Source organism: Leopardus geoffroyi, chromosome D4 (genome assembly GCF_018350155.1).
Source record: "Leopardus geoffroyi isolate Oge1 chromosome D4, O.geoffroyi_Oge1_pat1.0, whole genome shotgun sequence".
Lineage (NCBI taxonomy): Eukaryota > Metazoa > Chordata > Mammalia > Carnivora > Felidae > Leopardus > Leopardus geoffroyi.
The window spans coordinates 44,245,307-44,269,244 of NC_059342.1; the positions used below are offsets into that span (position 1 = coordinate 44,245,307).

Genomic DNA, 23,938 nt, shown 5'->3' on the forward strand with positions numbered 1-23,938 from the left:
TCCCTCTTAACTGAAGAGGAGTACCAGACTCCGAGTCCCCGGTTTCCTGGTGATGAGTGTGGGGAAAGGTTGGCTGCCTCTCTCAGGCACCTGTCTTCTTCCTCTTTTTCCTGGTGGCAGTAACAGTCTTGGCTTGGGATTTGATTTTTCAGGGAAGCAAAGTATACAGTCCATTCTGAATTTTTGCCCAGCCACACATGGGCTAAGATAGTGGTTCTCAAATTTGAGCATGGGCTGGACTCACCTGGAGAATTGTTAAGCCACGGATTGTTGGACTCTTCTCCCAGAGTTTCTGCTTCAGTCGGTCTGGGGTCTGGACCTAGTAATTCGCATTTCTGCTTTCTTTTAATAAATGTTCATTCATTTTTGAGAGAGAGTATGTACAAGCCGGGGAGGGGCAGAGAGAGACGGGGGACAGAGGATCCAAAGTGGACTCTGCGCTGACAGCAGTGAGCCCGATGCGGGGCTCAAACTCACAAGCCCTGAGATCAGGACCGAGCTGAAGTTGGACACTCGACCGGCTGAACCACCCAGGCGCCCAGAAACTTGCATTTCTAACAAGCTCCTAGTTGATGCTGATACTGTTGGTCTGGGGACGACACTTGGAGAGTCAACTGGCCTGAACGATGACCTCAAGCAAGACCATGATGAAAAGCTCTGACCAGACAGGAAAACACAGAAAATTTCATTCTGGATCATGCACTTTGTGCTTCACTGGGACAGGTGCTTGTAATTTTTTCCAAGGAAGACTTTGTCACTTGATAATTTCCACTTGTAGAACCAGTTGAGCTGGATATTATTATCAGATATTTACTTACACCATATAAACACAGTCATAAACTCTGTAAAAATAGAAGATGCTGGCATCCTGACTTCCCTGCAGGGGTGGTTCCCTCAAACGTGTTCTTTATGGATCTGTATCACTGACTCATATTTAGACTAAATATGACTCATATTTAGACTAAAAGCAACACAAGCAAACTCTTCATGAGGGTTCATCCCCAACCCCTCTCCCCAAGCTGTTTACACCTGATTTCAGAATCTTGTATTCAACTACTAAAGGTAGTTGCCAAGGCATATTGATATAAATCAATTTCAAAAATTAATGACCCCATGATGGGTCCTAATGTTAAATTACTAAGGTTATATTCATTGAAAAAAGGCAACAATGGGGAGTGTTGATGAAAACGTCAGAAAAATTGTAACGCAGTACCATGAAGACCCATAGCAGTGGCTTTGGAGAAATGTCACTTGTGTCCCTTATGTTCTCACCAATGGCCTTCTGTTTAGCACTCTCTCTCTGTGCAGTTGTAATTAGAACCCAAGCGGTTGCTTTTGATCTTGAACTAGGATTGTCATCGACAATAAAATTTCCTGAGGTGGGTGAGGAAAACTCCTCATCATTTCCTTATCAGGACTTGAATGATTTACATCCGGTGGATTCTAGATTTCATTGGTGCTAAAAGTCACATTGTTTTGCATTGTAACATCCTGAAATCTAGATACATCTTTCAGTGGATGGCATTTTATAATCACTGTTGGCCAAGTGGGGGGTCGAGATGTGTTGTCACTGCCTGAACATGCACAAACTCAGTGGTTGATCTTGGTGGGATGACCTGGCAACTGTAATCTCCATATTTCTGTCAACAAATCACCTAAGGACCATCTGAAGGACAAATATGATGCCTATTGTCTGAAAGCTTTCCTTTGCAACCTTCAGGTAAGATAAAAAACGTGCTGGTATCCAAATGTATACGCCAGGTTTGGAAGGATTCAGTGGCGGAGTGCAGTTAAGAAATGCTGCATCACCACTGCTTGGTAATTAACAACACGAGGACACCAATGACAAAGTTGCAAAATGACTAAGCAAAAGAATAGAGATTCTGAGTGTGAAGAAATTACAGGAACTCCGTAAGTTTATTTTGCTTATGTTTTCCTTTTTACACACAAAAGTGACGTAGGATAATAATATAGGTCTAATTCTAAAAGCTCTCATTGAATAAGTATTTAGAAATTCTAAAAGATAAAAGCATTACAAAGAGTTTAATTGGATACATCCCTTTTTTCGGCTAACACCAGCTCTCAACTGTTTTGATTTGAGGACTCCTTTCGTACTTGATGTTGAGGATCCTAAAATTCTAAAAAATCCTAATGTGATAGTATCTACCAATGTGTATCATATTCAAAATTTAAAGAGACTTTTAATACTGAAGAACCCACGTTTCCATTAGCTGTCAGAGAGATAATGACACCACACGTCACTTACCCTCTGAAAAGCTCCTACGCGTGCTGGTGAGAGGGGAGCCAAAAGGGCAGATGACGTCATAGTGTTCACAGGGAGTTTTGACCTTGCGGATCCCCTGAAAGGGGAACACACTTTGAGAATCACTGGCATATAAAAATAATGGTGTGTTTTATACCAGTACAGTTAATACAGATACATTTACACCTTAAATAGGGGAAGGATTTCCACGTGGAAAACTATTGTTGGACAATTGGTATAGCACCGTGAGGCATGGAGAAATTAACTGATGTAGTTTTCTTCTGTGGCTGTGAGAAATATTTCCCCCTTTCTACTTAAGTGGCCAGCTCACACTGGGTATCCCGAAGGCTTGAGTAATTCTGACCTTAGGAGAAGGTACCAGCGTGCGTGGGTTCCAGGGCAGTGGAATGGGCTGTCTAGGAGGACGACAGAAGCTAGGACAGAAATAGGAGAAGGAGAAGTGCGGCTTGGTTCCCAGGGGAAGAAAGATGGGTTTTCTGGAGACAGACAGAGGAGCTGAGCTTGCAGTTTCTGGAGACGCGGGGAGGCCTGCGAACAGCTGTGTGGGTATTTTGCTGCAGATGGACGTTGCACAACCAGTCAGGGTTCCACTGCACAGTCAGGCCTAGACAGGGCAGTCCCTGGGGAGCTGCTGGCCTTTGGGGTGCCATGAAGGTTTAAGCAAGCAGATGCTTGCGACAGGCACCATGGATTGCTGACCAGAAGATTCTTCTGTCACTGCCAGCGTCCTGATCTGGAATCCCAGAACCACTCAAGGACCAGAGCCAACACACGCACACAGTTGGCTTTTGTTGGGACCAGACTGGGTGTTAGAAACTATGGCAGCAAAGTAGTTACCAGCAGGTCTGAGGTCATCCTGCCTGAATGTGATTTCTAGCTCTGCCTTACTAGCTGTAATGGCATTGTCAATAGAACCGGCTTCACAGGATTCTCCCTGGGAACACTAAAGAAGGATGCATGGAAGCTCCTCAAACTGTGTGGCATGTAACAAGTATATATCTATACCATCATCTCTTGCACCTCGGACGTCCTGGAGATGTCATACCTGCCACAGTGCATCCTCCGAGTGTTGGTATGACTAAAGTTTCGCCCTATGTTTCGTTGAAGACCAGATGAACACCCTAAGGCTGGAGTCCAGGGGACCAAGAGCATTCTGGAAATTGCACAGGTGCTCTACTGCGCAGGGGGCGGCAGAGGCTGCAGGGGAAGGTCATGGAGTCGGCCACTCCAGCCTGCAGTCTTCCTGCCCCAGCTTATGGCATGGAGTTCTGCCAAGCAAACCCGCAACTAGCTTCAGGGGGACCGAGGGTTTTTCTTTCTTCGGTGTTAGCACGGGCTTCCCACGCAGGGCGCAGCCAGAGCGCTGCAAACTCCTCGAGAGTATGCGGGGGGCCTGGATACTCCCGGGGTAGGAGGGGTGGCGCCGGTGAGTCCGAGCCAGGAAGGTAGGCGTGGGCAAGTATGAGCCTGACCTCCGAGGCTTTGGGCACCTGCCATTTGCGAGGAAGGGGGTGGGTGGTATCTGAATTTGCCTGGAGCGAGGTTCCCGCTTCCGGATTACCTCTCCTCCGACACTCATCCCGCCCCCCAGGCTGGGCGTGGTCTGCTCCTATCCTCGCCTCCCCTCCCCAGGGGGCGGAGCTGGGGGAGGGGTCTCTGCGATCGAGTCACGTCCAACAGGCGGAGCGGAGCACCAGGAGGCCGGCTGGGGAGGCGCCACATCCGGCCGCTGACTCGTGTGTATAAAGCCGCCGCCGCTGCACTTGGCTTCCAACAGTAGCTCTGGGCCCTTCTCGGCTGCAGGGGCAGCTGCTCCAATGCCCCACAGCGGCCATGAGCGTCCCGCATTGGTGGGACCAGCTGCGGGCTGGCAGCTCGGAGGTGGACTGGTGCGAAGACAACTACACCATCGTGCCTGCCATTGCCGAGTTCTACAACACGGTGCGTGCAGGAGTGGGAGCTGGGCTGGCAGGCGGGCTGGAGGGAGGGGAACGTCCCTAGTCGTGGCCGCGCCAGGAATCTGGACGTGGGTCTCCGCGTTTATCTGGGGCATTCTGTCTCCAGGGCCAGAATCGACCCGCGCCCCCTCCTCTGCGCTCCTTCCAGCTCTCCATCTGTCTTCTTCGGTCCCTATCCTGACATCTGGGCTCATCCTCCCCCTGTCATTTCCTTCAGATGGTTCTATTGTCTTGTTTGATCCTCACCAGTCCTGAAGCCAGTGGTCCCTGTCAGCCCGTCTCCCAGGAGGATGACTTGGGCTGGTGAACCTGCTGGGACAATTCCCTTCCCCGCCCCCTCCTCCCCCCCAGGATTTCTGTGGCGTGACGCACTTGGGTCGCATTGTGCGGTTTTCCCCTGCATACCTGCTCTAGCAGTCCGGGGAAAGGGGGAGTCCCCTAGCAGGTCACAGGGGCAGGGCCCACTGCTACTGTGCTGACTGGTTCCACCCCACGGGTCGAGCTACTTTGGGCCAGAATCAAGTTAATGACTACTAGTACTTATTTCTTTGTCTTTAGTTCCCAGTCTCAGTCGAGCTCCAAAGACAACTTCCCCAGGCCTGTGCCCTCTCCAATGATTAAGCCTGGGGAATGAGAGGGAAGTTTGGGAGTGATGGTGTGTGGGCAAGCTGAAACTACCCCCGCCCCACTCCCCGCAGTATCCCGGGTGTTGGAAGTCTTTATGCAGGGAAAGCTTGAAGCTAGAAGGAAATGTCTCTTCCTTTCACTGTGCAGCGTGGCTCAGGATTCCCAGACCAAATAGAAGATGCTGCATGGTCCTTTCTGCTGGTGCCCCCCCCCCCCCACTCCCCACCAGGAACTCCTGGTTTATGAGTCACTGTGAATTTGAGATTGTTCTCTAGGATCGCTCCCTAGATTTGCGGGGAGAACATCCTTGGCAGTAGCCTGGAGCGATCTCTGATGGGCTAGTCCCAGCCCTTTCACTCATTGATGAGGAAACTGAGCTCTAGAGAAGGGAGCAGTCATGCTCAGGTTTCTGGCACCATCCAGAAGTCTGTATGGAGTCTCCCCTCCATCCCTTCCTCATCAACACTCCTGCTTCTTATTTATGACCAGGTTAGTTCTTCAAGAAAGCGTGGCCCTCTGCTGTCCGTAGATACTGTGAAAGACAGTTAGTGGAGGTGGCTACAGCTCACCTGTTGTACACCTCCTTTCAGAGCATACTCTCGGGTGTAGACGGGCACACAGGATGGGCTGGGGTGTGGCTGGGCGCTTTCATAGTGGTAACTCATTTTCTCCATTTGTAAGTGGAGAATGCTACTAAGGATTTCACCAGAGACTTAAGGAGCAAATGGCAGTTTGGGGACCAGTTCTCACATACCCAGCAAGGTAATTCTCTGTAGAGTCTGAGGCCAGTTGCGATTCAGGCCTCGATACTTGGCCACAAATTGGTCTATAGCTGCTGTGCACTTGCCTTGAAAAGCCCCAGAGCACTGGATGAGGGGAGAGTTTATGTTGTTTTTACTTTTAATCTAGTCCCAATGGAGCTGGGCAGTGAGTGCCAAAGTCTTACATTTTTTTTCTAAATGTTTATTTTTGAGAGAGAGAGAGAGAGAGAGAAAGAGAGAGAGAGAGCGCGCGCAGACGTGCAGGGGAGGGGCAGACAGAGAGGGAGACACAGATTCCGAAGCAGGCACCAGGCTCTGAGCTGTCAGCACAGAGCCCAACGCGGGGCTCGAACTCCTGAACTGCGAGATCATGACCTGAGCCAAAGTTGGATGCTCAACCCATTGAACCACCCAGGTGCCCCCAAAGTCTTATTTAGAAATGAACTGTCGGGGCGCCTGGGTGGCTCTTGGATCTTCAGCTGCGGTGTCCGTGGGTGATTAGCCTGGCTGGTCCACCTAACAGACTTTATTTTCTGGATACTCATAAACCGCATTTGTGTTAGACCAGCAGAGAGTTTTACATCTCAGAGAAGTAGTTGGTCACCTGACTTTGTTGAGTGTAGATCCAAAGAGTTTAGCAAAAACCATTTCCTTCTTTCTGTTTCCAAGCCCTAGTTATCTCCTGAAGGTTATCACAGGACAAACTGGGCTTATCTCTCTTATATTGAGGAAGACCGTGAACTATTACTTGGTGATAAAACAGTTTCTTAAATCCTCATACTAAGGCGGCAGGTCTAACTATCCATTTTAGAAGAAAATAAGCATTCCTCATTTTAAGGAGAAGTTTAAGGAATTGAATATATAAAGTCCAAAGAGGACTGGGAGATGGATCCAGAACCTTCTTAATGGGTCTTGGGGGCAGCACATCATTACTACAACTTCAATTACTGCCGGCTACATTAATTGTTTGCTAGGTGTTGAAACTCTGCTGTGTACTGTACAATCACCCTAAGCAGTCGGTGCTCATTATTAGATCCATTTGATGAAAGGAAGAAACCAGGGCTAGATAGATTTTGCAACTTGACGAGGTCAAGAAAATGGCAGCATTAGTGTTAAAACTTGGTCCATTTGACCCTGCAAGGATACTTCTCCTGAAGATCCAAATGCCACTGCAGCTACCTTTGATTTATCTGGCACAGTACAGGTGTATCATTCATTGGTTCTTTAACTTGAAACTCCTGCCTTGGGACCTTTTGACCTACAGGATAAAACTCATGATGTTTGATATGAGAGAGTGTGTTGAAAGTAGTTTTTTGCTATAATTGTCCTTCATTATAAAATGTTAACCTTAAAAAATAAAAGTTACTTTACCACACGCAAAAATGGGTTTATTTCCTGATAACAGAGAATTGCAATTCAGGATAAGCAAGCTATAGTAAAACCATAGGCAAGTCCAACAAAGGAGAGGAATGTTATCTTATGGAGAAGGAGGAAGTTGGGAGGGGTTGTTTTGAACTAGAGAAAAGCAAGAGTTGAGGGTGATCGCTTCTCATTGGCTGAGTTGCAGGGATCATGGATTTCTTGTGGGAAATGCAATGTACATCTTTCCCCGTGGGGGCCTGTAACTGACCATCCATTTCTGTTAAAGGGTCTTCTGTTAAAGGGTCTTCTGTTAGGGGTCTGTAGTTGACATCGAGTGGCAGGGGCTTCCCCTCCCAGCCTCCCCTTCTAGCATCCCTTCAGTGAGGTTTCCATTTATTAATTTTCACAAAAAGTGATCATGGTAAAAAAAAAAAAAGTTCAGAGTATGCAAGTTATAGTGAAAAACAGGCTTTCTTCCATATCTTTTCAGACCTTTTCTAAGTCGTTGTACAGAACACATGTATTTGTGTGAGTATGTAAACTATGTATGTATAATGTATACATACAATATCTAAGTTTTTATTTAACCCAGTTGAGATCATACTACACAGACTCCTCTTGGTGTTTTCACTTAATAGGGTCTTGGAGTTGGTCCTATATTGGCTCATATAGACTTCTTTTTTTTCTTTACAATGTCTCATCAGTATTCCACTTACTGGATTGACCATAGTTTATTTACCCAGTCTCTTTTTGATGGACAGTTTGGAAGGTCCTGTTTTATTGCCTTCCTCTTCGTTTTTGAGCAGTGATGCAATGAATGTCCTCATAGATGCATCTGGATGTGCTTTTCCCAAGTACTAATCCTCCGTGGGGAATTGCTGCATCAAGGAGAATGTTTACTTAAAGGCTGATCATTATTGCTAAATGGCCCCCCAGAGACAGTACCCTGGTTTATACTCCCAACTGACAATGTTTGGGTGTACAAAGCATTTTGCCTTCAGGCTCTGCAAATCTCTGTTGCCTCAAGTCTTGTCATCATCCTGGGCTTCAGCCAAGCCCAAATATCCCTTCCAAGAACATGTCACACTCTTTCACAACCTTTGTTGCTTGTGCATATTTTGTACTGTTTCTTCCACACACAAGTTTTATTGACTTCAGTTCCTTTTTATGTTTTAAGTTTTCAGGCTCTAGTCACATTGAAGAGAAAGACTCTAGGACTTGCCGGGTCAGAGAAAAGTAGTGTCTGCTTTTTAACCACTGGGCTTTGCTTTTGGGGACTCTGTTGCTGGGCAGTGACTCAGGGGGTCAGAAGGAAATCAACTAGTGCTGAAAACAGTCTTGAAGCAAAATATATGCCTAAGATCAGCTCATGATTGGTCACCTTTCCAAATTAGGTCTGCCAACAATGAAGATAAGGAAAGCAGTTCTCCTGATAGGCCAAAGCCCATGTCTCCTGTACCGTAGGGCAGAATTACCTAGATCCTGTATCTTTTTTTTTTATTATTTATTTACTTTTTTATTATTAACACTTTTTTTTAATTTTTTTTTTTTTTTTTTTTTTTTGAGAGAGAGAAAGAGACAGACGCAAGAAGGGGAGGGGCAGAGAGAGAGAGAAGGAAACACAGAATCAGAAGCACACCCCAGGCTCTGAGCTGTCAGCACAGGACCCCTCACGGGGCTCAAACTCACGAACCGTGAAATCATGACCTGAGCTGAAGTCAGACGCTTAACCAAGTGAGACACCCAGGCACCCCTGGCCTGTATCTTTTCATCTATAGATCTATTTACTGGGCAACTACTGTGTTCGTGTCACAGAGACCAGACCTGCAGATGGTCATCGGGTGGTGAAGGCCCTACCAGAGATGTGTCCAAGCTGGCAAGGGTACTATTCATATTCTGCACGGGCTTGGTATACTGTGGGGGAATCTTGCAAGAAGCCTTCTGAGTAGGGTGACCAACTTGTCCTGGTTTGTCTAGGCCTCACCGATTTTAAAACTGAAAGCCCCGTGCCCCGGGAACCCTCCTCAGCCCCAGGCAGACTGGGACAGTTGGCCCTCCGGTGGCAGGAGGGGAACAGAATGGAGGGTTTGAAATCTGCATACAGTTAAGATGCACAGACTTCTGCTCTTAGAGGGGAATGCCCCTTAGCTGTTTATGAACCTCCCGCTCAGGAAATCTTTCAGCCTGTTGCTTTGTCAGCATTTACCCTCTGCTTGGGAAAGCGCACACTCATGTGCGTCAGGAGGACATTGCCGTCTGTTCCTCCAGATTATTTTGGTGCGACACTTACGGGGGAATTCTTGGAATGAGGAAATTTCTAAGGAAATAATTAATACGTTTTAAAATTGTGGTTTCCTTTTAATCAAAAAAATCTGCTCTGCAGACATTAAGCAAACCTATTCTCCAAAGCAGGCTTTAAAAAATATCCCTTGGCTGAAATATTCTTCAACTTGATTGACCCAGACAATGGTAAGGGGAAGTTCATTTCTCAGAAGAGATGGGGCCATTGCATGTGTGTTTTAACCAGGACTTGTTTGTTTTCTCTATTTCTTTAGGAGTTCCTTCCTCTTTTTGTCTTGGGGGGAGTCTCCCTCTAATTTTGCCTTTGTCTTTTCATAGATGGAGGCCTTTAAGGGGCATGGTGAAGGCCAGCAGTCACTGGTAGATCTGGGCTGGGAAGTGGCAGTAATGTGATTTGTGTGTTATTTGGGAGCGTGTATTAAGATGGGGCCTAATTAAATTGAACTCCTTAATACGTGCATTAAAAAAATGTTTGAGGTGCCTGGGTGGCTCAGTCGGTTGAATGGCTGACTTCAGCTCAGGTCATGAGCTCGCGGTTTGTGGGTTCAAGCCCTGCATAGGGCTCTGGGATGACACCTCAGAGCCTGGAGCCTGCTTCGGATTCTCTCAATCTCTCTCTCTCTCTGCCCCTCCCCTGCTCACACTCTGTCTCTCAAAATAAACAAACATTTAAAAAAATTAAAAAAAAAATGTTTGAAGTCCCATGATTTTCCTATAGGTATAATAGATGTCTTTATGCCTTTGTGAGCAGTGTGTAAATACATTGAACAGTGATTAATGTGCACATGGCTGGTGGGAATGTAAATGGACACAGCCAGTTGGGGGTAGGTTGGCAGTAGATGGTTCCACCTGGCTGAAGAGACGGAGATTGCAAGGACTTGAGGCAATAAAGATATATTGGGATAAATGGGGTGCCTGTCTGGCTCCATCAGTAGAGCATCTGGCTCTTGATTTCAGGGTTGTGAGTTCAAGCCCCATGCTGGGTGTGAAGCTTACTTAAAAAAAGTTATATATATATTATATAACATGTATATATTATATATAAAATGTATGTAATATATAATATATATAAAATATGTAATATATAATATATGTAATACATATAAAATATATGTAATATATAATAAATATAAGATATACATATATAAAATATATATACTATATATGAATATATATAATATATATGGATATAAAATATATAATATATATGTATATAAAAAATATATAAAATATATATATAATACTTTTTACCCCGGGGTAAAAAGCAAAATGTCTTCTATCCCCCAGCATTGTAGGAGAGGCTATAAATTGGAGCTCCTTGCACTGGGGAATGGCTAAACAAACCACTGCCATGTGCATCATGTGCAGCAAGTGAGGTCAGTCTATCTGAACTAAGATGAAAAGGTTTGCATGGCCTGTTGTTGTACGAGAGAAGGAAGCAGAGTGATGAAGTTATTATATGTGATGTGTGTGTCGTCACATAAATGCAAAGACAACGACCTGAAGGCTGTGAATCTGAGGTCGACGGTGATCTCTAGGGAGGAGGACAGCAAGGAGACTTTAGCTTTTTTTTTTTTTTTAATTTTTTTTTTTTTCAACGTTTATTTATTTTTGGGACAGAGAGAGACAGAGCATGAACGGGGGAGGGGCAGAGAGAGAGGGAGACACAGAATCGGAAACAGGCTCCAGGCTCTGAGCCATCAGCCCAGAGCCCGACGCAGGGCTCGAACTCACAGACCGCGAGATCGTGACCTGGCTGAAGTCGTACGCTTAACCGACTGCGCCACCCAGGCGCCCCGAGACTTTAGCTTTTTTAAACAGGAGAACACATTTAGGAGAAAGATCAGGTTTTAAGTTACCTATGGTAGAGCAATTTCATTTTCTCCTTCTCCCCGACCCCCTTCCTTCCTTTTGTGTTTAACAAAAGGAGAGCCACATTGAAATCATGTCCTACGTGCACAATTCAGGTACAGCTCAGAGTTTTTAGGTAACCACTGAGGAGTTAAGCCAAGGGGGTCGGAGTGTGACTAGGGGCTTGGCGGTGGAAATCAGCTCTGGGCAGTGGAAACAGCTCAGTGCTGGCCCCTGTTCTGTGGGTGACTGCCTCTTTGACCTTGGCCAGCCTGGGAGCCTTTCTGGACCCTCATGTGTTGCCCCTTGTAAAACAAGGGGCGGTCTTAAACCCTCTTATTTTAACTCTTAAAGATCTTTCATTCTTTCAACGATTCCTTGGAATGTTGAAGGCTGTGGTCATGACAGTGAACAGCTTGCTGTGGGATAATGTACGTAGACGGTACACTGTTCCTCCTTACCTGCTTGGTGAAGGAGAGTTGGCCGTGTTTCTAAGGCTGGAGACTGTATGCCAGCTGGGACATCTGAGACCATTTATTCATACTCTCACTCAGGGTCACAAGTAGCTCAGGGGCTTCCCATGTGGGATGGAGAAGATCCCCACTGGAGCAGACTCACCAGGAAAAAAGGACTCTCTTCTCCAGAATGGTGCAGCCCCGCGGGGGATTTCAGTCTTAGATTTTAACCACAGGCGCCAGCCCCGCTCCCATCCCGCTGCTGACACAGGATCTGGTTCTCCTCTCTTTACTTACTTTATTTCCCTCCTACCCGGCCTTTCTCCCTTTCTAGAAGTGGTGTCACTTCTAACCGCTCTTGCTCCCAGATGGTGACAGGGACCTGCATAGGCCACTGACATTGCCAATCCTTACCTACACACCTCAAGTCCTGGGGTTTGCTGATGCGTTTTGATTCGTTGTGCACCAGTGCAATTTCCTGGGTCTGGTAAAGCCTTTCTACCCTGGTTCCTTCAGTTCACTTCAGACACCCATCCTCTTGGTTCCCCTGTGGCCTCCTCTGTACTGTTCAACATGGGTGACTGGTCTTCTGAAGGATGCCAGGCCCTTGACTTTCTGGACTTTATCTGCCCCATCCTCCTATCTCTGAAAGTTTTTTTCTAGTCTTTTGTGTGTGTGTGTGTGTGTGTGTGTGTGTGTGTAATCCTCCCACCCCTCCCCATTGGTGTTGCTCTTTTAGACTTAGCTGTGGTCTTCACGTTCTGTATACTTCCTGTGCCTGCAGTCACTTATGAGTCATGATTAGAAGTGAAACTTAAAAAGCTGCATGTCCCTACCACTTGGTACCTTCTAGGATGGCCCTATTTGAAAACAAAAACAACTAGAAAATAACAAGTGTTGGCAAAGTGGTGGAGGAATTAGAGCCCTGGTACGTTGCTGGTGGGAACGTAACATGGTATGGCCACTGTGGGCCACCGTGTGGTGGTTCCTCAGTCAGTCAAATATGGAATGACCATTGGATCCGGTGATGCCAGCTTGGGCATATGCCCAGAAGACAATGAATAGTCAACAACTTGTATATGGATGTTCGTAGCAGCACCATTCATAACAACCCATTAATGAGTAAAGGATAAACAAATGGGGTATTCAGATGATGGAGTATTATTCAGCCACAAAAAAAAGAAGGAAGTACTGATACGTGCTACAACACGATGAACCTCGAACACATTATGCTAAGCAAAAGAAGCCAGACACAAGGGTCATATATTATATGATTCCACCTTTATGAAATATCCAGAATAGGTAAATCCATAGACACAGAAAGCAGATTAATGGTTGCCAGAGCCTGGGGCAGGAAGGAGGGAGTAGAAGGTGCCTGCATACTGGGTATAGGATTTCTTTTTGGGGTGATGAAAATGTTTTAGAACTAGATAGAGGTGATAGTTGTATATTATGAGGGTATTTAAGGACACTGAATTGTACACTTTATTTTTTTTATTTTTTTTTAAATGTTTGATTTATTTTTAAGACAGAGACAGAGCATGAGTGGGGAGGGGCAGAGAGAGAGGGAGGCACAGAATCCGAAGCAGGCTCCAAGCTCTGAGCTGTCAGCACAGAGCCCGACGCAGGGCTCGAACTCATGAACTGTGAGATCATGACCTGAGCCCAAGTTGGACACTTAACCAACTAAGCCACCCAGGCTCTCCAAGAATTGTACACTTTAAAATAGTTAATTTTATGCTGTCTGAATTTTACCTCAATTAAAAAAAATTTGTAATAAAAGAACTGGCTATGACCACACCGCCCCCCAAAAAAAGATTAAAAATAAGTTAAAAAAAAATTTCAGGTGAGCCGACCAGCATGATAGTCACTAGCCACTTGTGGTTGCTGAGCACGTGTAATACGGCTGGGCCAGATGGAGGTTGCTGGAAGGATGACATTCATACTGGACTTCAAAGCCTTATGTGAACAAAAGAATGTAAAATAGCTCATTAGTGATATTTCAATAGTGATTATGTGTTGAAATGATACTATTTTGAGTATATTACATTAGATAACCTATATATATTTTTAAAAGCAAATACCCCCTGGAGAGAAAAGAGGCTTCAATCCACACTAGAACCTGAAAATTTGATCTTTACCTAAGGTTTGAAGCTGCCCCCGTAATCAAAGAGATGGGAAGGAGTCCCCATGAAAGAAGTCTTAAATTTCCCTGTATCTGCAGTTAAAAAAAACCAAAAAACACAAAAAAACAAAAAACGTAAGAGCTTAGACAAGAGGTATGGCCACATTCCTCCCAGTTTGCAAAGAGCATATTTGGAACACACGGCTTTATTTTTTGCCCTTTGACTTAATATTTCTCTTTTCATTTTACATCCCCCCCCCCCCCACCAGATCAGCAATGTCTTATTTTTCGTCTTACCGCCCATCTGCATGTGCTTGTTTCGTCAGTATGCAACATGCTTCAACAGTGGCATCTACCTAATATGGACTCTCTTAGTGGTAGTGGGTAAGTGGATTCATTTTCAAGCATGGGCTGAAAGGGAGGAAATGGAATTCTGCACACTTCCTGTCCTGTTTGAACATTATGTTTTGTAAACCAAAGTCACTCTGACGTCTCAGCCAACTTTTATTTTGCTTGCTTGACGCCAGAAGGAGGCCGTCTTTTGAATACGGCCTTGATAACAAGGTTGACTGTAATTATCACTTAATTGCCTTCGAAGGTTTATTTTTGTAATGGCTATCGGTGCTGTGCCAGTGCCATTTTCTGACAACTTCTGAAGACAATCACATGAAATGATTGAACTCTGATGAGACTTTAGTGTAATGGATCAAAATTTAAAAAAAGAAAATTCTAGATGTTTGGAGCCTTCATTGTTCTGGGAAACACTTGTGCAATTTCCATTTCCTTCCACAGCAGGTTGGGAATACTTAACGGTGAGAGAATGTTGGCTCGTTTACTGCCTGTTCCCATGAAGCCTTGGTGGATGAGGACAGAGTGTGTCTAACTGTGGGATTATTAAAGTTCTGATGTGCTGACATTGGGTCCTGCTTGAAATCCACTCTCTAGGGCTTCGAGCGTGCATGCCTAGGTGGTAGGGGTTTCTGCCTTTAGCTTCTGCTTTCAGTGCGAACGTGATCTGGTGACTGGGACAGTGGTTGGTTGAAAGGGCGGTCCTTCAGCAGTGTATTGAATTTGTGAGTCTGTTCTTCTGTGGTGACCTTTGTGATTGGTTGTAATTGATTCTAGGAATTGGATCCGTCTACTTCCATGCAACCCTAAGTTTCTTGGGTCAGATGCTTGATGAACTTGCAATCCTTTGGGTTCTGATGTGTGCTCTGGCCATGTGGTTCCCCAGAAGGTATCTACCAAAGATCTTTCGGAATGACAGGTAAGCTCGTGCTAAACATTTTTGCATTCACTGCTAGGTGCAGTACCCAATACATCCACGTACGTATCAAGAAAAACAGCACATGATGTAGCCTAACTCTGTGATGAGCTTATCATATACTTAATATCCACTGATTGTTTAATCAGTTTGTTTATGGTCTGACACGATAAAGAGGAAATTTTAGTATACTTGAAGAATTTATATGCTAATGGGGGAAAATGTCAAATGTCTCTCTTATAGGATATGAACAAAAGTGAAAAGATTTTCAGTGGGGGAGAAATTATGGAATGGTAGTTCAAAGACCTTTGGTTTGCTGCTAGAACATTTCCTCGAGTCCAGTCGAGTTCTACCATTTGCTAAGTTTACAGTAGAACTCCACTAAGGAATTAGTTCCTGCAGTTATAGATTCTGTAGTTGTCAAACGGTATTGGTTTATACTTCTGCTGAGATCTACACGCATGCACACACACACACCTTTAAGCTGGAAATTCAGAATTTCAAGAGTGGATGCATTTTATTCATTAAAAAACCTTTAGTGTTCATTTTTATTTTGAGAGAGAGAAAGAAAAAAAATGAACAGGGGAGGGGCAGAGAGAGAGGGAAAAGAGAGGATCCCAAGCAGGCTCCGTTCGAACTCACGAACTGTGAGATTAGGACCTGAGCTGAGATCAAGAGTCGGACGCTTAACTGACTGAGCCACCCAGGCGCCCCAAAAGATGCATTTTCGCATCTATTATGATGCTTATATGGTTATCCATCAAGTATTTTTTTGAACACTTAACTATGTAATTTTCTAGGCACTGGGCTTTGGCAGTAAACAAAACAGTAGTCTCTGCCTTCAGTGAGTTTATACTGAAGTTGAGGAGGGTACAAACCAATGAACAAACAAACAATACAATGTTATGGTAAGTGCCATGATAAAAAGTAAAGCTGGTAAGGGGTAGTGGTGACATGGGGTGCCGATTTAGAGTTTGGTCAGGGAAAGCCTTTCTGAGGAGCTGTATGAGGTTTGTTAATATCTGAAGGAACAGAAGAGAGCCAACCTCATAACGATGAGAAGGGCTCCTAGAATGTACTACCCACATATATTTCTCTGTAGGACACTGTGTTTTGTCACTATATATAGATGTAGTCTAAAAACATGGATATAATTAAGCAAGCTGTGTATACCCAGGGAAGAGCTCTACTGGGAAAATAAAAGAATTCCTTACGGTTTTTCTGGTACTGTGACCAGGAGTAGGAGTCTTATAGGTGTTAAAGATGAGGCTCTCTTCTATGGATGGAGGTGGAGGAGTGTCCATAAAACACGCTGACTGCAAAAAGCACATGGTATCCTAGTTTGAGAATGAATGAACTAATCTTTTTTTGAGTATATGTTTTTGTATATGCACAGAAATGCCTGGAGGAGGAAGACAGGCACCGATACCATTGGCTATTCTTATTTTTTTATTTTTATTTTTTTAAATATTTATCAATCTTTGAGAGAGAGAGAGAGAAAGGCCAAGTGGAGTGGGGGAGGGGCAGAAGAGAGGGAGACACAGAATCCGAAGCAGGCTCCAGGCTCCGAGCTGTCGGCGCAGAGCCCGACGCGGGGCTCGAACCATGAGAACCCAAGTCAGTTGCTTAACCGACTGAGCCACCCAGGTGCCCCACCATTGGCTACTCTTAGGAATGGGGCGGGGAGGGGAGAACCTTCACGTTTGCTTTTGATCTATACTGCTGTATAGTTTTTGTTTTTAAAGAGTGCATGTCAATTTTTAACACTAAAAATGTATTTTAAAATGAGATAGGGAGAAGACCTACTTCAAGTGAACTAGCTGTACAGTCTTCATTGTACAAGAAGGATTTGAATTAAATGGTATTTTGAGTATCATTGAGCAGCTCAGGTATCCTCAAGGTTCCTGGATCACAAAACCACGAGGGAGTGAGCCAGCTGCTTACTAGAAGTGATAAGAAGGGCATTCCAGGTCTTGGGAGAAATACGGTCTCCTTGGCTGAGGCTTTCTCCTCAGTGGGGGAGGGAGGCTCTCATGTGTAGCAGGTTGGTTTGGGCAGTCTCCGGTTTCCAGTCTTATGCGTGTTCCGCTTCGGTTACGGGACTGGAAAGGAAGCACTTAGAAAGCCCTGGGAGGTGGAGAAGGGGCTTCCTGACTCTGGCTGAGAAACATCATTTACTTTTGGCCTCTCCTGTGGTGTCGAAGGTGCCCACCGCTCACCTCCATCCTTGCCCTGAGCCTGGGGTGTGGGAGGTTGAGCGCTGAGGGGCCTCTTGGTTCTCAGATCTGAGCTTTCAAGTCCTGGGATCTGAGAGAGAAGCTGCAAGCATGAGAAGAATGGTTTTGTTTGTTCATGGCCCTCCGGAGGTGCCACTTGGAATTCCAAGCAACTATTTTTATTTTTATTTATTTACAAATTTTTTTTTTTTAATCTTTATTTTTGAGGGAGAGAGAGAGAGAGAGTGTGAGCGGCGGAGGGGCAGAGAGAGAGGGAGACACAGAATCGGAAGCAGGTTCCAGAGGCTCTGAGCTGTCAGCACAGAGCCAGATGTGGGGCTCGAACTCATGAACCACGAGATCATGACCTGAGCTAGAGTTGGACGATTAACTGACTGAGCCACCCAGGCGCCCCTCCAAGCGACAGTTTTTAATGTGTTCATGATGTGAAAAAGAAAAACTTTCTCTTTCTTGAAGGGAGAAGTGGGGAAATGTTATGAGCAGGAGAGAGGAAAACGGATGTATTTTTAGAAGCTTACCAACTTTTTTTTTTTTTTTTTAATTTTTTTTTTCAACGTTTATTTATTTTTGGGACAGAGAGAGACAGAGCATGAACGGGGGAGGGGCAGAGAGAGAGGGAGACACAGAATCGGAAACAGGCTCCAGGCTCCGAGCCATCAGCCCAGAGCCCGACGCGGGGCTCGAACTCACGGACCGCGAGATCGTGACCTGGCTGAAGTCGGACGCTTAACTGACTGCGCCACCCAGGCGCCCCGAAGCTTACCAACTTTTAATAACAAAACCCGTATCATGGGGCAGAGAAGTCAGTACCACTTAGGACCTTTTTCATCGCCAACACCCTGCACCTTTTCTCTGGGAAGATGTGACCCCACTGTTTTCAGCTTGGGGAGAGTCCTTGGGGGCCCTGAGCATCCTAGATGTTTATGTCCCTGGCTTTGGGAATGCCCTGGGTTTGAATCCTAGCTTTGCTGCCTACAAGCAGTGTGACTTGTCTTGATTCTTTAGCTTTCTATTTCCTCTTTTTTAAGTTTATTTATTTATTTTGAGAGAGAGAGAGAGTGCGCACGAGCAGGGCAGGGGCAGAGAGAGGGGGGCAGAGGATCTGAAGCAGGCTCTGTGCTGAGAGCAGACAGCCTGATGCAGGGCCCGAACCCATGAACTGTGAGGTCACGACCTGAACCGAAGTCGGAAGCTTAACCAACTGAGCCACCCAGGCACCTGTTTCTTCACTTGTCAAACCAGGGAAATAATCATCTTGTGAGGGGATCCTGCAGAGCACACATGGTGAGCATACAGAGTTAGCTTTCATTACTACCAATGGCATGTGGAGATTTCTGCCGAGCATTTCTGAGATACACACATACATTGAAGGAGAAAGTGGGAATGAACAAAGAAGAGGGATGGTGTTAGGGGAGAATAACATGTTATAAATAAGGAGTTCAGGTCTATTCGTCCACCTTCAACTTGCCAGTGACAGGCAGAGCAAGACGACCAGACCCCTTTTGTGAGCCTCACTGCCTGTGACACGGGGACAGGTGCAGCTCTGTGCCCAAGTGGTGGGCCAGACCAAGGACTTCACGTCAAACCAGGGATCGTGTGGCTTCGCTGTTGAAATTTACCAGTTGACATCTGTTTGTGATCTCGACTTTGCAGGAGTGGTTCTAAAAACACGTTAAAAGTAGTTCCAGCCTGAGATCTCTGGAGAAAGGGGAGCAGAGTGTGGTGGCTAAGGGATTGTATCAGACAGGCATGGCTTTGGGTAATAGGTTTTGTTTTTAAAGCCCTGGTACCTCAGTTTGCTCATCTGTAAAGTGGAGATAAGAAGAGTACCTACCTCATGGGGTTGGAAATGTATGGGAAAATCCTGTAAAATATACCCTACAGTGTCTTGTACAGAGTAAGGACTCAGTAAATGCTAGCAGTTACTACGAATGTCTAACATTGGTAAGTATTTTGAAGGTAAGGTCTAGAACAGCAGGGAAATTAACGTTTATGATATAAACAGGAATAGTTGGCAGGTAAAAAAAAAAAAAAGCTTTCTTTTATCTTGCCTCGAATGTCCTAAGAATCATCATACGCTCAGCTGTTGATGGTTATTAATAAATAAAACATTGAAAAAAATTTTAATTATTTATCTTTACAATTTTTTATGTTTATTTATTTATTTTTTTTTTTGGGAGAAAGGCAGCGTGTGAACAGGGGAGGGGCAGAGAGAGAGAGAGGGAGACACAGAATCTGAAGCAGGCTCCAGGCTCTGAGCTGTCTGTGCTCCAGCACAGAGCCCAATGCAGAGCTCGAACTCACAAACCATGAGATCTTGACCTGAGCTGAAGTCGGATGCTTAACTGACTGAGCCACCCAGGTGCCCCTTACTTACTTTTGAGAGAGAGAGAGAGGGGGGGGGGAGCAGAGAGAGTGGGGGACACAGAATCTGAAGCAGGTTCCAGGCTTTGAGCTGTCAGCACAGAGCCCAACATGGGACTCGAACTCACGAACTGTGAGATAATGACCTGAGCCAAAGTCGGATGCTTAACCGACTGAGCCACCCAGGCACTCCGGTTATTAATAATTTTTAAACATTTTTGTTTTGAGAAAATAAACTCCAAGAATAAAGAACTATTATAGGCTAATTGTTTCCATTTCTTAAAGATTTATCCTCCTGTGATTTTTTTTTTTTTTTTTTTTTTTTTTTTTACGATTTTGCCTCCACATGATCTAGGGACAGCTCTCACTTTATAATCCAATTCAGTTTTTGAATCCTGAGTTGCATGGGTGCAGACTGGGGTCTGGCCATCCTGCTCTAGCTGGGTAACTTGTGGCCAGGGGCTTAGACTCTCTCGGTCTTATCAGTTCCTTACTTATAAAACGACATGGGCAGACCTTCCAGGACCCACTGCTGTAGTCCTATGAATATCATGGTCTGGTTGTTCTAAATAGATCATGTTTTAGTCCTACAGGGTAGTTTAGAGCAGTAGATCTTAACCGGGGACATTTCCATCCCTTAAGAGACATCTGGGAAGTCTGTGGATATATTTTCGGTGGTTATGGTGATGGAGTTTTATCATCCATAAAATCAATTTTACTTTGGAAAAAGGGCTAGGGGCGCCTGGGTGGCTCAGTCAGTTAAGCATCCAACTTCAGCTCAGGTCATGATCTCATAGTTCAAGGGTTTGAGCCTCACGTCAGGCTCTATGCTGACAGCGCGAGCCTGCTTTGGATTCTCTCTCTCCCCCCCTCTCTATCCCTCCCCCTGCTCACACTCACTCTCTCTCTCTTGCCCTCTCTCAAAAATAAACATTTTTTTTAAAAACGGTGGGGAGGCATTACCAAGTTTTTGCTATAGAAAAGGGGCACAGGGTCTGATATGGTTGAAAACCAGTGCTCTAATGGGTGGCTAATGATAACAGTAGCAGCTTTATTATAATATTATATTGATGGTGTGGGGCTACCAGGGTTTGATTGGGAGAATTGAAGAAGAAGGGGTGATAAGGGTTCCCTGACCTGGTGCTCCAGTTTGAGCCCACAATGGGCTAGAAAGTTGAGAACAGGACCAGAGACCACAGTAGGAGTTGCCTGGTGTCACTGATAAGGTAACACCCTGTCAGACCCCGTCCCTCCTAGACATTCCCAGCTCTCTGGTACCCAGGACCCTGACTCTGGGATCAGCAGGACTGTCCCTGTGACTTCTGTTGACTTCTGCTGGTTACAGATTTGTATGTTCATAGGTTGTTTTGTTGGCTAAGCCACCTTGTTGAAGCACATTCCCTCACACCCTCTGGACCGACCTGGGAGGTAGTCTGCCTGTGTTCTCCTTGAAGAAAGCAAGTTTCGTCAAGCTTGCTGCCTTTGAACTGTTTGGCAGACCTCTACAGAGCAACAGCAGCCCAGATTTTCCCCGAGAGTAGATCTGATTCACAGTAATATTATTTAAAGTCTCACTTGTTCTCACATGATGGTAATGGTAACAGTAAGAGTGGATTTGATCAGCACATACCGTGCATCAGGCACTGTGTGAAGTGCTTTCATGCTCACGGGAACCCCACGGGGTAGAGAAACTTGGGGCTTAGAGCGTTTCGTGACTTGTCAGAGGTCCCACGGCTAGTACGAGATGGAAGGAGAAAAAGTGACACGCATCTGTTAGCTGGAACACCTGTGCTTAAATCGCCGTCGCCCTCACTAACCCACCCCTCAGCCATTGATCTAGAGAAGCGATGCAATTTAGGAATGGTTTTTTTTTTTTTTTTTTTTTTTTTATGGTTTTTCCAATCTGAAAAGGCTGAAAGGCCTTGGGTGTGGTTCATAGAATCTCAAAACCCAGTGAAAGAGTTATTGTGGGTCCATAAGAGTTATTGTGGGTGTGTGATGGGGGGAGGGGAGCTGCGGGCTGTGGCCCTCAGAGTGGAGCAGGTAGCCTTTCATCCAGTAGCAAAGGCTGCCAGCCAAGGCCAGGAGGAAAACAGGCTTCTCCTGAGAACTTGCTGCCTGGACCCTTTCCCACACATGTATTTTTTTTTTCTCTGGTTGAAGTTCAGGGCTACAATTCCTGTCCATTCCAGTCAGAAAGTTGGCCGCCCCATCAATGATTTCCTGTGCCTTGATGATAAATGGTTTTCCTCTCTAAGAGATAAATTTGTATTTTGGAGGTCTCAATGCACTTTGATTTCTTTATAATGGAATTTCATTCAAATTAGTTTCCCAGCTGTGACCTGTTCCAGGGCTCGCGGCCAAAGTAAATTGTGCTAATGAGGAATAAAAGAAACTTCAGGAAAATCATGTGCTCCTAAATTTCAGTCATGGATGAGGCCTTAGGGATCATCTAGTCCAGGCTTTTCATTTTATAGATAAGGAAATGGAGTCCCAGGGAGAGAAGGAGGAACGCGTCTGGGATCACGTCGCCACTTCTGGCACTTTCTACTGAAAGCACCTCCACTGAAGGGAGTGAAGATGGCATTTTTCTAAGATTTGTCAGGTCAAAGACTTGTCAACACAAAATTCCAATGCATGCTAGACTGTGACTTGCCAGGAAATAAAGACACGATTAGAATTTTTTCTTAAGACTTAGTTTTGTGTACTAGACAGATTTTTTTTTTTTCTTTTAAACTAGGGAGCTTTATGGTTTGTAAGTGGTCCCTGGTTTTCTTGTAAAAGTCTTACCCATTTGCCTTGTAGAACAGGGGTTGACAAGCTGTGAGCCAAATGGGTCCACTGCCTGTTTTTGCAAATCAAGTTTATTGGCATACAGCCGTGCCCAATCACTTACTGTCCACAGTGGTGGACTTGAGTAGCTGCGGAGACCTTGTGACCTGCAACACCTAAAATATTTACTCTCTCACCCTTTATAGAAGTTTGCTAAATGCTGCTGTAAGAGATCTGAAAACAATAAAGAGAAAAAGGACACTAAGAAAATAATTATCCGTATCTCACCCTCAGGGACTTACATGGATTCTCATTTCACCATTCTCCTGGCTTTTTTAAGTTTGTTTATTCATTTTTGAGAGAGAGAAAGAGAGAGAGAGAGAGAGAGAGAGAGAGAGAAAGTATGAGCAGGGGAGGAGCAGAGTAAGAGGGAGAGAGAGAATCCCAAGCAGGCTGTGTGCTGTGCGCACGGAGCCCAACACAGGGCTCAGCCCCATGAACCATGAGATCATGACTGGAGCTGAAATCAAGAGTCTGACACTCAACTGACTGAGCCACCCAGGTACCCCCTGGCTAAATATTTTGAAAATTTCTGGCTACTTCCTAAGAATAGACTCTTAGAAGTAGAATTAGTGAGCCCATGGTTGTGAGTGGGTTTTAGACTCCTGGTACCTTGCGCACGACGTCTTCTCAGCTTGCATTTCCGCCTGTGGTGCCTGGGCTTTGCCAGCATTCATCAAACAAACAAGACCTCCTTTGCTAACAGTTTGGTTTTGCTTCCATCGATTCAGGGGCAGGTTCAAGGCGGTGGTCTGTGTCCTGTCTGCGGTCACAACGTGCCTGGCATTTGTCAAGCCCGCCATCAACAACATCTCTCTGATGACCCTGGGGGTTCCTTGCACTGTGCTCCTGGTTGCAGAGCTAAGGAGGTGGGTACCTTCATTCTTCCTGCCCACCCCTCAGGCTGCCCCTGGGTTGGGAATGTACCGGCTTCTGGGGTTTTCGTTTGTTCGTTTTTTACTGCCCTCAGCTATGGAAAAGGAATCAGACTCCTCACATAGAGTTAGTTTCTGACTATTGGATTGACAGCACATTTGATGGTTTGGTTCAAAATGTTAACGATCTCACTTCCAGAAAGAGGGAAGCAGCTGTTTAGTGGATGCAATATATCCCAGTGATCGGAAGCTAGCTTAGCAGGAAGATCTCAGGGACCTGGTGAATGCCCAGACCAGCCTGCTTAGACTTAATTCTGTACAAAGAATAGATCTGTTCCTAGGACGAGAATAAGGAGAAAAGTCCTAACGAGGCTATTGCATTCACACACAGAAGGAAAAACGAATGTCTATATACGAGGCAACATTGACTCCAGGTTATAATACCGTTGACTGTGTAATTTTCCCTGAGGCTTAGTCTCTTATTTACAACCTATCAGGTAAAGCCTTTGCTATTTGCATAAGGATTTTCCTTTGGGAAGTTGTATACTCAAGTTCAGGTTGATATCTACAAGTACTTTAGCCTTGTGTGTACATGATTTCTTTAGCCCCCAAACACATCTAACCACTGCCCTTATTTTAATA

The 23,938-nt window shown here is 45.2% G+C and overlaps 1 protein-coding gene across 1 annotated transcript in view; it reads left to right on the forward strand.

Moving 5' to 3' along the window:
- The first annotated feature begins 2,197 nt into the window (after positions 1–2,197).
- Positions 2,198–23,938, forward strand: part of ACER2 (alkaline ceramidase 2) — a 37,190-nt gene continuing 15,449 nt past the window's right edge. The window contains exons 1-4 of the mRNA XM_045467635.1: positions 2,198–4,225; positions 13,994–14,108; positions 14,850–14,991; positions 23,153–23,290. Coding sequence (XP_045323591.1) covers positions 4,118–4,225; positions 13,994–14,108; positions 14,850–14,991; positions 23,153–23,290 — 503 coding nt within the window. The 5' untranslated portion in view covers positions 2,198–4,117. The remainder of the gene's footprint in view (positions 4,226–13,993; positions 14,109–14,849; positions 14,992–23,152; positions 23,291–23,938) is intronic.